This window comes from Stigmatopora nigra, chromosome 1 (genome assembly GCF_051989575.1).
Source record: "Stigmatopora nigra isolate UIUO_SnigA chromosome 1, RoL_Snig_1.1, whole genome shotgun sequence".
Taxonomy (NCBI): Eukaryota; Metazoa; Chordata; class Actinopteri; order Syngnathiformes; family Syngnathidae; genus Stigmatopora; species Stigmatopora nigra.
The window spans coordinates 26,816,651-26,831,310 of record NC_135508.1 but is presented as its reverse complement, the minus strand read 5'-3'; the positions used below and the strand labels follow the sequence as shown (position 1 = coordinate 26,831,310).

General features: G+C 46.5%; 2 protein-coding genes across 10 annotated transcripts in view; one reads left to right on the top strand and one right to left on the bottom strand.

Annotated features, from left to right (window-relative positions):
- The window catches only part of LOC144204235 (bile salt export pump-like), a 74,282-nt gene that overhangs the window by 50,202 nt on the left and 9,420 nt on the right, over nt 1-14,660 (top strand). For 5 of the 6 annotated variants that reach the window (XM_077728128.1, XM_077728097.1, XM_077728107.1 and 2 more), the window contains 4 exons: nt 10,547-10,750; nt 10,824-11,065; nt 12,157-12,313; nt 12,406-12,603. In XM_077728128.1, coding sequence (XP_077584254.1) covers nt 10,547-10,750; nt 10,824-11,065; nt 12,157-12,313; nt 12,406-12,603 — 801 coding nt within the window. The remainder of the gene's footprint in view (nt 1-10,546; nt 10,751-10,823; nt 11,066-12,156; nt 12,314-12,405; nt 12,604-14,660) is intronic. The other variant, XM_077728137.1, reaches the window with a different exon arrangement.
- LOC144204275 (uncharacterized) overlaps nt 1-14,660 on the bottom strand; it is a 30,153-nt gene that overhangs the window by 10,075 nt on the left and 5,418 nt on the right. The window contains exons 2-4 of one of the 4 annotated variants that reach the window (XM_077728163.1): nt 14,215-14,660; nt 12,454-12,567; nt 9,218-9,521 (exon numbers count right to left, since the gene is read on the bottom strand). The exon at nt 14,215-14,660 is cut by the window's right edge and continues 67 nt beyond it. The gene's annotated coding sequence lies outside the window, so the exon portion shown is untranslated. The remainder of the gene's footprint in view (nt 1-9,217; nt 9,522-12,453; nt 12,568-14,214) is intronic. The other 3 variants (XM_077728180.1, XM_077728171.1, XM_077728188.1) reach the window with 3 other exon arrangements.

The window sequence follows — 14,660 nt, the reverse complement described above, 5'->3', positions numbered from 1 at the left end:
CTCCGGTCTCCCATGAACTTCAGGGTGACATGTAATGGCCATGTTTGTTGTTCCTGTCCTGGTGCTGCTGGGCAGATATCTTCAGCCTGTTCTCTCAGACTTTCAGCTACCTTGGCAGAATCATTCCCGACAATGTCGAGAGAGTAGAAGGTGTTGGATGTGGTGGTGTGGAAGATGTTTTCGGTCTGTAATTTCCTGGGTTGGAGGCCATTTTGGGTGGCCACTAGGCTTAGCCCAAGCTGGACTATGATATCTCGTCCCAGTAAGTTGATCGGACATTTGGAGCATAGGACAACAGGAGCAAAGACATTGATTCCGTCCTCACCTTCCATGACGATGGCTTGGGAGTAGAATCTTCTCTGTGGGATGCCGGCTACACCTATAACTTGGAGGGACAGGGTGCTGGGCATGACTCCTGGAACCTTGTCGGACAGGACGGTCCGATCGGCCCCTGAATCCACCAGGAACCAAACTGGTGTGCGCTGAGGTCCCACCAAGAGTTGTACTCAGGGTTGGTTGTCCAAAGATCGGGAGTCCGCGGCATAGACTGACAGGTCCATAAATGGGAAGGGGAGGGGTTCCTTGTTACCTAGGTTAATTTCTTCTTCGCCCTCATTTTCATAGATGGATCAAAGGAGTCCTCTTGGATGAACTTATGGCGTCATTGTGGTTAATCCTATTGGGGTTCTCTGTCCTCCCATTGTCTCTGGGGTCCTGAGTAATGGAATCCAAACTGTCTCTTTAGGTGAGACTCTGGACAGTCTCGGGCCCAGTGTCCTTTCTGGTGACAGTTGTAGCATCGTCTTTCAATTCGATCACGGGTTTGCTGATCAATGTTGCGGGGTCCGGTGGCATTTCTCGGGGATCTGTATCCTCTGCCGACAAACATGGTGGTGGCTTGAAGTGCCTCGGTTATCATTTGTGCGCTGGCGGTCACCTGGGCCCTTTCCTTCTTGGAGCGAATGTTCTCCTCTGCGTGGCTTGCTCATTGGAGTAGGTCAGCGGATGAGGCAGTCTTGTAGGTGACAAAGTATTTTCTGATGAATCCGTAAATGGGAACTTGGAGTCCTTCGATAAACCATTGTTTCAACTGGACTCGGAATGGGCCATTTTCATCGCCGTCATCCATCAGGCGGCTGTTGGTTGTTGTTGTTGTTGAGGCAGCGCCCAGGTGGCCCTAACATAGAGTACGCCTGGCTAGCGCTAGCACCTTGGACGGCTCAGTCACCAGCACGTCCAGGGGGGGCGAGGCGACACCGAAAATCTGGAGGCGGAGGGCAGAGAGGCCGGGGCAACGCTGGAGCCAATGTTCAAGGTCTTGCGTCTCTTCCCGGCAGAGGGGGCAGGTTGGGTCGAGGGTGGAGTTAAGAGGGTTATGGTAGGCTCTCAGGCTTGGGAGGTGGCCCGAGCGGAGGCGGGCGATGAGAACCGCGTCGCTCCCGTTCTTCACGCGCGCACAGTCTAGGCACCAGTTATATTTTGGGTAGACGACCGCTGCGCGATGATCCGGTCTTGGTGGATTGTCACGAATCAGTCGTCTATTGGCTGCTTTAGCTGTGGCAAAGGAGATTGGTCGTGGCTCATCGACCTTGGAGGAGGCGGCTTCCTTCGCCAGGACGTCTGCCATCTCATTCCCAGGCAACCCACAATGACCTGGGGTCCACAGGAGGGCTGTCCGAGCCGTGCGCTGGTTCAGCAGACGACGGATTTCGCCAGTGACGGCCGAGTGGCTCGCAATGGCAGTCAGTAGTGATTGACTGTCAGAGCACACTGCGACGGCACTAGCTACGTTCATGTCAGTTAGCCATTGCAGAGCCATCGTCATGGCCGCCTTCTGTTACTCGAAAAAGGACGTGAAAGGGGCCCCACGCATCGGTTTTGAATGCGTGGTGACTGGGTTTGCCGGATCTCCAGTGGTGCCGATCATCGACTCCCCGCCGGCCGTTGTTCCATCGGTAGCAGAGCCGTCGGTATAGATGTTGACCGCTGGTGCGACTGCACGGATGGCGCAGATGGCACGTTCCCGAAGGACTGGCGGGAGATCGAGTTTTGTGGTGCTCCCAAGGGTTGCAGAGAGAGTCCAGAGGTCGGTGTCGTTCAACCACAGGCACTCGATGGGGGGCGGGAGGACTTCTCGTTGGTTGGACAGGGCGGGAGGGAGGGTGTAAATTTTTCCCGACGCGGTCTTGCGCCTACTGGAACGCTGGAGACGGTGCACGGCTGTCTTAGTAGCAAGTTCATGCTGAGGGTGATCAGAAGGGAGGCGGAGGGCTTTTTCGAAGGAGATGGCTGCTAGTTGGCTTCCTCGCGAGGAGTAAGAGCACACGCCCGCTTCTAGCTGCAGCGCCTCGACTGGTGTAGTCCTCAGTTGGCCCGTCACGATGCGCAGGGCACTGTTCTGGGCGCGACCAAGGTCGTCAAGTCGGGACTGCGACAGGAAGGGCTGCCATGCTGGGGCAGCGTAGTCCATGACGCTCCACTGAAGGGCGAGGTGGACAGAGCGTAGACTGTTTTTTTGCCAGCCCCAGTCTTTTGTGGTCAGACAGGCAAGGATGCAGTTTCGGGAAGCCACTGTCTTGGTGACGGCCTTCACGTGTGGCCCGAAACTCAGGCATCTGACGAGCTTTACCCCAAGGAATTTGGGGGTGGGGTTGAAGCGCAGGCTCGTTGTTCCCACAGTGACGGACGGGGTCGAGGAAGCCTCCCCTGAATCGGATGAGAAGAAGGTGACCTCACTCTTCGAGGCGTTCAACGTCATCTTCTTTTTGCAGCTCCACTCGCAAACAGCTCGGACTGCGTTCTGGATCGTCTCCTCTGTCCTTGAGGCTCTGTCCTTGCACCACTCGCTCCTTTTGGAGAAGGACTCTGCACACTGCAGCAAAGTGTTTGGCAAAAACATCGGCTTTCCCCACGTTGGTGGTGTAGAGGCGGCCGTTGTGTTGCAGGATCTCCGTAAGCGCCCAGTTATCAGGTGATCCGCTGAGAGAGCGGATCAATCGCCACGTTTTGCTGGTGTCCGGGTTGAACTCCAGCTCCTCCAATAGGGCAGCCCACTTTGCTTCCTTGGCCGACTGGGTGAGGGAGTTCACTTTCCTGCAAGCGGCTAGCCAGTCTTCTCTGTGGGTGCCTACAGAGCGGCGTAGGCGATTGTGTTATTTGATAGCAGATCTCACGTCAGCCAACATCCAGGTGTTTTTCGTCTTGCCTCTCCAGGATTTGCCAATGACGCGCTTCCCCACCTTCTTTAGCAGAGTCGTGAAGCGGGAGAGGCGGTTGGTCAGCGGCGGGGGCGTGTTGGTTCCAAAACTCAGTACTGCGTCTTCTACGTCCTGAGTGAAGGTTGCCCAGTCGACGTCTTTGTGGTTCCACCGTGCCGTTGGTAGGGGCGGGCACGACGGGCGGACGACACAGGCCACTGAGATGGACAGGGGTAGGTGGTCGGATCCAAGATCCTCATCAACAGTCCATTCGGCATGGTTGGCGAGCCTCGGGTGGGCAAAGGTGAGGTCGGGTGTGCTAAGCCCGCCGGTGCTTCGGTTCACCCTTGTTGCCGACCCGTTGTTGAGGAGTGTGATAGAGTTCCTCAGCAGCCAGTCCTCGATGTCGGCCCCACGCTTGTCGCTTGGCTGGTTGTAGTCCCAGAGGTTGGGAGGCAGCCGGTGTCGGGTGGTGGCACATTGTGGGCAGGACCAGCTGTCAGATGACTTCATAGTTGCCACAGCATCACGTAGTGCCTGAGCAGGACCGGTGGTAGGAGGCCAGGGGTCTGGTTGAATGGAAGGGGCCACCAAGAGCCTGTTCTTGTTCCCTTCCGGCGGCTGTTGGACTTGACACAACTTCCTAATCTGGCATAGTAATCATTTGTACTCTCGCCCTCTTTGCGTACATGTCCTTATTCTTTGGTAGTCTGGGTCTCTGGAACATTGCCACTGCTTTTCCTAGTAGCTTTTCTATTTTTCCGGTTAGGCCTTGGGAGTCGTAGGCTAATGCGTTTCCCCCTGCATCATGTCCTGTGAATCTCTCTCTGACTCTGCTCAATCTATGTTTCAGAGAGTTCCTTAAGGCTTTCTCCACTTCAGCTCCATCTAGGTGATAGGATGCCACTAACTCACGGGGGTTTCTGCCCCATTGTTCCGCATTTTCTTCCACATCTCCGAGTCCCTTGCATGCTTCCATGCATTCGGCCTCGGTCCAGGGTCAGTAGATTAATAGGGTGGGTGGTTGTTGTTTTTCCCCCACCTTGGATTCGCCACAGCCATCATTGGGTAGGTTTCAACATTTCTTTTTTCTGTCATCATTGTTTGTAAAGGGGGTTGTGGAGCTCCTCTTCCGTTCCATTATTCTCCAGAGTTTTGAGGTCGGTAGGAGTTGCCAGATCTGGTGTGGCCTGGTGTCACAATGGTGTCGTCAGTGCGCGGGGCGGAGGTATCGTATGCAGGGGGCGTTCCAATCCTACGAGGGAAGGGTAGATGGGACCGGTGGGTGGCGCCGCAGGAGGAAGAGAGTTGGGCAATCTTTCAGCAGCTTGGCCGTTTTCTGGGTGTGTCGGTCTCCGATGAACGTTGGTTTCCTCTTCCGCGCTGATTTTTATGGTGGTGATGAGACCTTGTTTTTGCTCATTCTTCTTTTTCTTTTTTTTCGATGTCGTTTAGACGTTCCACACTGTTCTTTCCATATTTTGAACACCAACAACTGTTTCTCAACTTCCTCTTTTTTCTTTCCCTTTCTCTCCCTTTCCTTTAACATTTCCCTATCTAAGCTCATCAAACTCTTCATATCCTTCAAATTGGGACAGAAGCCATGTTTCTTCACCTATCTTGGCAATCCCAGGCAATTTCCCATACAATGCATTTGCATATATATCACATCCGGTACCTCGCCGATTTTCATTTTGCAGTCTGACAATAAACCCACCCCTTTTGTTGCTTTCTGACCCATATGAATCACTTACTTAATAGTTTAAACAACAATTATTTTTCTAAATTACCCAAAATTGATCTCTACTTTGTGATTCACCCAATATCTCTGAATACACAAAGACCAAAAAGTCCCTGACTTTGTCTTAGTTGAGTCCCTGACTCTATTAACAGACCAAGACTATAAGTTTCTTGCTTATTCTTGTTCGACTTGCATTGGTCCCGGACCCAAAAACTATTACGTTCTATGCAAGTTGGTCCCAGACCATAAACTGTTAATACTACCGCAGTGATAATACTTATTCAAATTATCACTTCACGGAGACAGAAATCAAAAGGTGAACTCACAATCTTTCTCGTTCCGAACCTGCTCCAGTTTTGGGGACCCGTCACTAGATCACCGGAGCGGCAAAGGAACAGCCGTCAGGTTGATCCTTTCAATGGAGGATGCTGTCGTCGTGCTCCGCCGTCGCTCCGGTAATTGTTGGCTGTTGGGTCCCGGGTTTCGGCACCAAAGTATGTTAGGTCTGAAAATACAACTTCAGGGGCAGGTCAAGAAAGAGTGAGATCAATTTAAATTAGGAAATAGGTTTATTACAGAAACTCCTTTAACTATGAAGTTCCCTTTAAGAATTAACACTCAAGTTAAACAATTACCCAATATTTCCGTCTTTGACATTTCAATCTCAGGAACTCTGTTTCACATAATTGTATGAACAGGACCTCTTTTATTTCAGGAACAACATTCCTCACAACTGATCGATCACAAATTCAGTCGCTTCGGAGGTGCTCTTTCTCTCACTGCGTACCTGCGCCCAAACACCTCTGGGGTACTGACTGCTCGGTGGTCTGGTGTAACTGTCTTGTCACAGGCCACTGAGCCTGGAGAAGTTGTTACCTGTGTCTCGTTGGTCTCCATATGTTTCAATGGGGTCCAATGTCTCGGGTCTGGACGGTTGGTTGTACAGCAAATGGTCAATGTGGACTGAGCGTCGGCTAACTCCATTCCACACCAGGTCGGTGACTGGTCTGAGTCTCTTTTCCACTGTTCCTCTTGTCCACCTCTCCTTTCCTCCACGGAAGTTCCAGATGAGGACTGAGTCACTCTCAGACAGATTTCTCAGCTTGGAGGCGGTTTTATCTTCTGCTTTTGTTGTTTTGCTTCCACCACTCAAGCGAGATCTGGTTTCAGTAATCTAAACCTGGTCCTGATTTGACGTTTTAGAAACAGTTCAGCTGGAGTACATCCTGTAAAACTGTGTGGTGTACTCCTGTATGCCATCAGGGAGTGCCTGTGCTGCATTCTTATAGTGACATTTTGTTTCCTTTCATCGAGCACTTGTTTCAGCAGTGGTGCTTTCACTGTCTGAACCGTTCGCTCTGCAGCTCCATTGGAAGCGGGATGGTAAGCTGGCACCAACGTTTGTTTTATTCTATTGCTCAGCAGGAATGTCTTGTACTCCTGCGAAGTGAATTGAGGACCATTTGTTACGGTCGCGCCGCGTAATTGTGGCGCGACCGGGAAAAGTTAGACCCATTCGCGGGAACGTAGGAATGAACAGGAAGGGCTGATCTCATGGTGGTAGGTTTTAATAACTCAAACAAAGTTTACAAAACAACAAGGGCTTGAATATCCCAAAAGTAACAGAACTGAACCATGGGGAATTATACCTTAAAGCGATGTGTGCTACAACACGGCGTGTCGCGCAGGAAGTTACGTCATGCAAATGCTCAGTTGATCCGACAGTGACTACCACTTCTGTCGCACTTAAATACCCGCATCAGGAAGTAATCAACGATTGTCTACAGCTGATGAAAACTACGTCAAGCCAAGAGGGGCAAACACGCCGCTCCTGACACCGTTGTCAGAAACAATCTCCCCAGGAAGCCTGTAAGAAGAAAAGATGTTCCGCAACACCTCAATCATTTTTGCTGCTGTGGTTGTTGCCATGGCGATGACCTCAAGACATTTTGAATGACTGTCCACTAATACTAAAAAGTGGTGTTGATCTTTTTCTGCAAAATCAATATGTATTCGCTGCCAAACTCTAATCGGCCACTGCCAGCCTCTGACCGGCCTCATATTATTGCACCGTATGTTCTATTTTACTGTCCAGTTGTGGCCACCACAAGTAGCTCCTGGCCAAAGCCTTCATCTTGCATCCTCCAGGGTGTCCTTGGTGAAGATCAAGCAGTAGTCGCTCTCGGTGTGCTGGTGGAATGATAACTCAAATTCCCCACAATATGCAACCTTGTTCCACAGACAATTCCTTTTTCCGGGAAAAGTATGGGTTCAGTCTCTCGTTCTTGTTATGACTTGGCCACCCAGACCGAGTCAACTCCAGTACTTTGCATAGGACTGGGTCTTTGAGAGTGATCTTTGCGATCTCTGTAGCCCGCACGGAAAGCTCATCCACTACTGCGCGATAGAAGATGTTGTTTCCTCCGATGTTATCCCTTCCCTTCCCTTCCTTCTTTTCTATCGCCATTGAAGCTAATGATGAAAGTCGAGCCTGTCCTGTCGAATTTCTGGCATTAAAAATGGCTTTAAAACAACACAACAATATTTTTGCTTGTGCAGCTCGCTCCAAATACAGCTTGGTAGCTCTCGTAGTTAGCGCACTAAAAGTGGCGGACACACCCTTTTCCGGCTGTAATAGGCTTGCTATTTTCGGAGTTGACCGCCCTGCAACCAAATCTATTTGTTTTCCTCCGTCGGCCATTGTGGGTGGAGTTTGCGATCGCTGGCTGGCTCACTTTGGCCCGCCTACTAGCCAATCATACATAGTTGGTGAAAGCGATGACGTATCCCTATGCCTGCAAAATGGCCTTGGTGTCACCAAATTGAATTCTGATTGGTTAAAGCAAGTCTTATTGACGCTTGTTTAATGCGGCAGAGCCCGTAGAACTGATTGTGAAGGCCTTGAGGCAGATTGCTGACCCTGGTAACCAAATAATGGCTGAAATGTGACTGGTTAAATGCTTCAATATGAAAACACATATCTGGAAGCCTCGCAACCAGGGGAAAAGCAATGCAAGGAAGCTAACAGGCGATTTGGAATGATTTAATAAGTATTGATGGACAAAATTTAATATTTGATTCAGATATTTCTTAGGCCAGCAGAGAAGGCCTTGAAGGCCCTGACAGCCGACTACTGAGTTATAGTATCAATATACTACACTGGCGACCAACATTTCAAAGCACTTCATGATCACAGGCGTAAGTGCAACAGGCCTGTAATCATTCAGGCTGTCAATGGTTGGCTTTTTGGGGACAGGGATAATGGTGGCAGATTTCAGGCAGGAGGGAATAATGGAATGTTGCAGGGAAACAATTGAATTTTTTTGTGAAAACTCCAGCCAGCTCGTCAGTACAGGCTTTGAGCACCTTCCCAGGTACTCCATCGCGGCCAGCAGCATTCCTGGTGTTCACAGACTGTATTACCAGTCTCACTTCATGTTCCTGAAGCTTCAGTGTACTACTGCAAGGCGGTGGATGTGTTGAGAATGAATTCGATTTGTCAGCCTCTAAGCGGGCAAAGAAACAATTCAGTTCCTCTGCTAGTGAGTCACCTGTGTTAACAGACACCTTATTTTTGTCATTGTAAATGGTAATTTGGCGTATTCCCTGCCACATGTTCTTTGGGTTATTTTCTGTGAAGTGCTCCTCATTTTTTATGCTGCCTTGACCCTTTTAATGCCTCTCTTAAGGTGTGCTCTGGCAGCGCTGTATTGTAACTTGTCCCCTGACGTGAAGCCGGTGTTATGGCATTTAATGAGTGCTTGTGTCTCACTGTTCATTCAGGGTTTTTGGTTAGGAAAAACACGGATAGGTTTATTAACTGTGACAGTGTCCGTACAGTTTATGACATAGGAAAGTACAGTGTTCGTGTAGTCATGGGGGTTCTGGTGTTCAAAAAGTTTCCAAATGGTGCAGGAAAAACAGTCCTGCAGCTGAGAAACGGCGTCCTCAGACCATATTTTTATTGTCGTTATTTGTGGCCTTGTTAGCCTCCGGAGTAGGGTATATGGTGGTCGGATATAGCAAGGTGAGGGAGGGATGTGGCTCTGTTTGATGTTAGAATAAATGTGGTCTAGAGTTTTATCTCCTCTGGTGTGAAACTTCACGTACTGTATAAACTTGTTACCCGTATAAACTTGTTACCTGTATAAACTTGTTACCTGTATAAACTTGGTACCTGTATAAACATTTTACCTGTATAAACTTGGTACCTGTATAAACTTGGTACCTGTATAAACTTGTTACCTCTATACACTTGTTACCTGTATAAACTTGTTACCTGTATAAACGAGTTCCCAAATGGTGCGGGAAAAACAGTCCTGCAGCTGAGAAAGGACATCCTCAGGCCATGTTTTATTGTTTTTATTTGTGGCCTTGTTAGCCTCCGGAGTGGGGTGTATGAGGGGGGGGGGGGGGGTGAGGGACAGGCAGAGATGGTCGGGTCCGGTGAGGTGAAGGTGGGGCGTGGCTCTGTTTGATGTTAGAATAAACATGGTCTAGAGTTTCATCTCCTCTGGTGTGACACTTCACGTACTGTATAAACCAGGGGTGGGCAAACCTTTTGGGCCCGGGGGCCACATTGACTGTAAAAAATTGACAGATGGGCCGGGTCAGCACAAGGTACGATACATATAAAAAAACTGCATCTGTTAACATTGCATATGAAACATAAACAGAAAAAAAGGACTAAAGTATTAACAACATACTCATCACTCATCATTAAAGTAAAAAGTACAAAGTAAAGTACAAAGGAATGTATGAAGAAATATTAAAATCTAATTAAAAAAATATAGAGGGGCTGTAAAACACGAAAAACAAATAAGAGTGGACAGAGCTACTGCTACTGGCTTTCGCGTGACGGCGCCATCTTGGGGAAAAATAAACAAATAAAAAATAAAAACATTATTAGGACAACGTCGGCGGGCTGGATTAAAAAGCCTAGCGGGCCTTATGTGGCCTGTGGGCCGTAGTTTGCCCATGTCTGGCATAAACCTAGGCAGAACAGTCTTTAAACATGATTTGTTTTACTGTCTATTCCAGGTTTTTTTTAACACATTTTCACAATTACTGCTAGTTTAATCAATTCGAACTGGCTGCTAGCGATTATTTGGGGCTTGATTCTGTGATTTCAAATGGATTAATATCGTTGGTATGACTGATGCTTTTGAGTCTAGATTTGTCAACAAACAATTTACTGATGCACGTGCTTGTGGAGTATAGAATGTATTATTTATACTTTTATTAAGTATAGTCACTAGGATAGAATTTTGCAGAGCCTAGTGGAAAGTTTCCTTCATGACACCTATGAGTTAGGGGCGCGTCATATTCCAAGACACGCCCATTTCTTTGTTCACCTCTTCCCGCCTAAAGTTTGTACCTAAGTCACATGACCTTTTGTTAATAAAACTAGCTCAACCGTTGGGGGTAGGTAGGGATTCGAACTGGTCAGGCTAGGGGATGGACACATCTCCCAGCACTGGCTACTCTGACCCCTCCTTCAGCTGAAGTCTTTGAAAATCTCATCAAGCTGACTCTGCGTGTGCTACCTCTGATCCGAAGTTATTGAATGCATATGGTTTTAAACCTGACAGTGCTTCCTTCTCCACAGGCCACCGGTTCCCAGATTGGCATGATAGTCAACTCTCTGACTAACATTGGGGTAGCCATCCTCATGTCCTTCTACTTTAGCTGGAAGCTCACATTGCTTATCCTCTGCTTCCTGCCATTCATTGCGCTGTCAGGCGGTTTTCAGGCAAAGATGCTCACTGGATTTGCTAAGCAGGACAAACAAGCTATGGAGGCTGCAGGACAGGTTAACATCTCATTCGATTCACATGAGAAATGAACAATATTTATTCTTAATCAAGTCCCATCAAATTTTGCAGATTTCAGGTGAAGCTGTCAACAACATTCGCACCATCGCTGGTCTTGGAAACGAGAGGAATTTTGTGAAAACCTTTATTGCCCAGCTGGATGTGCCATATCAGGCAGCACTGAAGAAGGCCAACATCTACGGGGCTTGTTACGGTTTTGCCCAATGTGTTGTCTTCTTGACCAACTCGGCCTCCTATCGATTTGGGGGCTACTTGGTGCGCCAAGAGGGACTCCATTTTAGTTTAGTATTTAGGTATGTAAAAAAAAGTCACCTGTGATAAAAATCCAAACTGAAAGAATAGACGATAGAAGAGTCCAATGTTCCCTCTAATTTTTTGTTTGTCTGGGCAGAAAGAGGCTCCCTGAGCACATTGAGTTCTAGTGTGAGCAACATCATCATTGCTTCCTATGGGCACACCAGTATCACACCTGCCATAAGCAGGTGCATGTCTACTACACATAAATGATTTAGTAATAATAAAATGTAATGAATAATATCTATGAATGGGCGCCCTGGCGGATGAGTGGTTTGTGCTACACATAAATGATTTAGTAATAATAAAATGTAATGAATAATATCTATGAATGGGCGCCCTGGCGGATGAGTGGTTTGTGCGTCGGCCTCACAGCTCTGGGGTCCTGGCTTCAAATCCAGGTCAGGCCGCCTGCGTTTAATTTGCATAATTTGGGCCTGCATGGGCCTTCTCTGAGTACTCCGTTTTCCTCCCACATCCCAAAAAGATGCATTGTAGGATTGGACACTCTAAAATTGCCCCTAGGTATGGGTCTGAGCATGACTGTCCTGTCTCCTTGTGCCCTGCGATCGGCTGGCCACCGATACAGGGTGTCCCCTGCCCCTGGCCCAATGTCAGCAGGGATAGGCTGCAGCAGCCCACGCGAGTGATAAAGTGGATAAAGCAGTTCAGAAAATGAACGACAAAATATCGCTAAATAAAACCTCTTCATAACTGCCATTAGAATATGCACAAATGTGACAGGCAAATTTAGACAGTTCTCACCCGATTTCACTGCTTGTTCTTCTATTTGCACAGTAAAGTAAAAAGGAATGTATTAAGAAATATTAAATTGGAATTTAAGAAAGATAGAAAGGCTGTAAGACACGAAAAACATAAGAGTGGACAGAGCTACTGCCACTGGCTGCTGCGTGAATGGCGCCATCAAGGTGAAAGGGAAAAAAATTCGCGCGCAATTGTGCACGGAGCTTAGAGGGAACATTGGGAGAGTCTCAGTTATTCTCTTTTCTGGGAGACATTATTCTACACTCTTAAATTCCTTTAGTTCTCACTTCCTTCGCGTAAAATGAGCAATTATGTGCTTGTGCAGGGTCATTTCTGCCATTGTCACTAGTGGCACAGCCCTAGGTAGAGCTTCCTCCTACACACCTGACTATGCCAAGGCCAAGATTTCAGCTGCGCGCTTTTTCCAGCTGCTGGACCGAGTGCCTAAGATTAGCGCCTACAGTGAAAAAGGAGAAAAATGGGTATGCAAGCACAAAGTAGTGTAACTCTATATTTCTAAAACAAAACATTTTTTACTTCTTTTTTTCCCCCCATCCCCACCTTCCTCTACCAGGATAATTTCCAAGGGAACATTGAGTTCATTAAGTGCAAATTCATTTACCCCAGCCGTCCAGACATCCAGGTCCTCAATGGATTGAGCGTTGCTGTCAAGCCGGGAGAGACGTTGGCTTTTGTGGGTAGCAGCGGCTGTGGGAAGAGCACCAGTGTACAGCTTCTGGAAAGGTTTTATGACCCAGACAAGGGAAAAGTGGTGAGGATATAGCTACAGGAATAACCCCAGAAACCAGGCCCCTAAATTTGGATAGGCATAATTTCTTGATTGTGCAAGTAGAAACTATATGTGTATATATAACTACAACATTTCAGTTTTTCTCTGGGTATCATCTGAAAAATCACTCTCTTCTTTTTATTCCAAAACACAAAACAGAAATGATGTCTATAAAAATTTGGGGTCTGTTTTTATTTTTCTAATCAACATAATCGTTCTGTTTTTTTCTATATTCTCATTTTTACAATGAGATCCCGGGTTTTATTAACAGATCATTCATAAATTTAGAATAATTTTATCATATTACCCACCACAGGTGTCAAACGCCAAACCTAGGGGCTAGACCCGACTCAACATAATTTTATGCAGCCTAAAAATAGTTGTGTTGATGTCTCTTTTTTAAATGTATATAACAGTAACAATTCTAGGACTGCAGTAATCTAATATTTACTGTTAATCCTTATCGAAAATAAATTAACATCATTATTTTGTGAATTCAGAAATGAAAGAATATTTCCTATTTTTCCATTTTGGTTAAGAAACAAACAGAATTACAGTTGTGGTCAAAAGATTACATACACTTGTGAAGATCATAATGTCATGCTCTCTTGAGTTTAAAGTTATTTCTACAACTCTCTGATGATATGTTTAGAACAGATTCTTCTTTTTCACAAAAAAACATTATTGAAGTTTGGTTGTTTTATGACTTTACAGAAAAAGTCATCAAATCTGCTGGGTCAAAAATATACATACAGTAACACGAATTAACAATTTTGGTGTCTTAGAAAGTTGTTCAGTAAAATGAGCTTCATAGCATGGCCTATTAACTTTTGTGTGATTATGACTTACTATACTGGTGACTTCTCTGAGGCTATTTAAATAGGGCTCATTGGATCAAAACTCCCACAAACGCTACAATGTGAAAGTCAAAGAAGCTCAGCACGGATCTGAAAAAGCGAATCCTTTACTTGAACAAGTAAGGAAAGTCACTTGGAGCCATTTCAAAGCAGCTGCAGGTCCCAAGAGCAACATTGCAAACAATTGTTTGTAGGTATAAAGTGCATGGCACTGTTTTGTAACTGCCACGATCAGGAAGAAAACGCAAGCTATCACCTGCTGCTGAGAGAAAATTGGTCAGGAGGGTGAATATTTAACCGAGAATCACAACTAAACAGATCTGCCAAGAATTAGAAGCTGCCGGAGCCACAATGCCCAGCAATATGTTTGGAGGAGAAAAGGTGAGGCCTTTAACCCAAAGTATAAAATGCCTACTATGAAGACCCGAATAATAGTAGGCACTGGAATAATAGTAGGGAGTGGAAAATTCCAAATGAATTAATAATAGTAGGCACCGGAATAATAGTAGGCAGTGGAAAATTCCAAAAATAATGAAAATTAGTGGGCACGAGATAATTAGTGTCTAAACAGATTCTATGCATATAATTAAAGCTATGATGGAATATTTATTATAAAATCATAACAAGGACAATCATTATTATTTTAATCAACAGTTTACCAGTATCATGAAACAAAATAATATGTTTAAATTCCACCATTAGCTACAAATTAAAGTCATGATGATCGATTACATACTAAACTCGACTGAAATGCAGCAAATTTTTAAGGTGTTCGACATCCTGCCTCACAGCCGTCCGAAATTTTGGGCAACTGTAATATGTCCATCCAAGAGCTGTCTAGTTACAACGTCAACATAAAGTTCTTTGGGGAAAACATTGCAGGGTTCTGTTTCGAAATCACAAGAGGAAATAGCAAGTCTGGTAAAGGCCAGTTCAACTGGGAGAAACAGGCAGGCAGGCGTGCAAATTGCACCCGGGGGCCTTCTTCGTTCTAATGATGTCACAACAACAGTAGGATTGCGCACTCGGGGACGCTTGGCTAACGGAGGCGCACACATATGACATCACCGCCGCTTCAGGTGGCATTAATCAGATGTGCTTGTCCAAACTGCTGCTTCCTCGAAAAGCACGTTTTCCGAGGAATATACGCAGCTAACATGGGTAAGAGACATCGAATCCTTG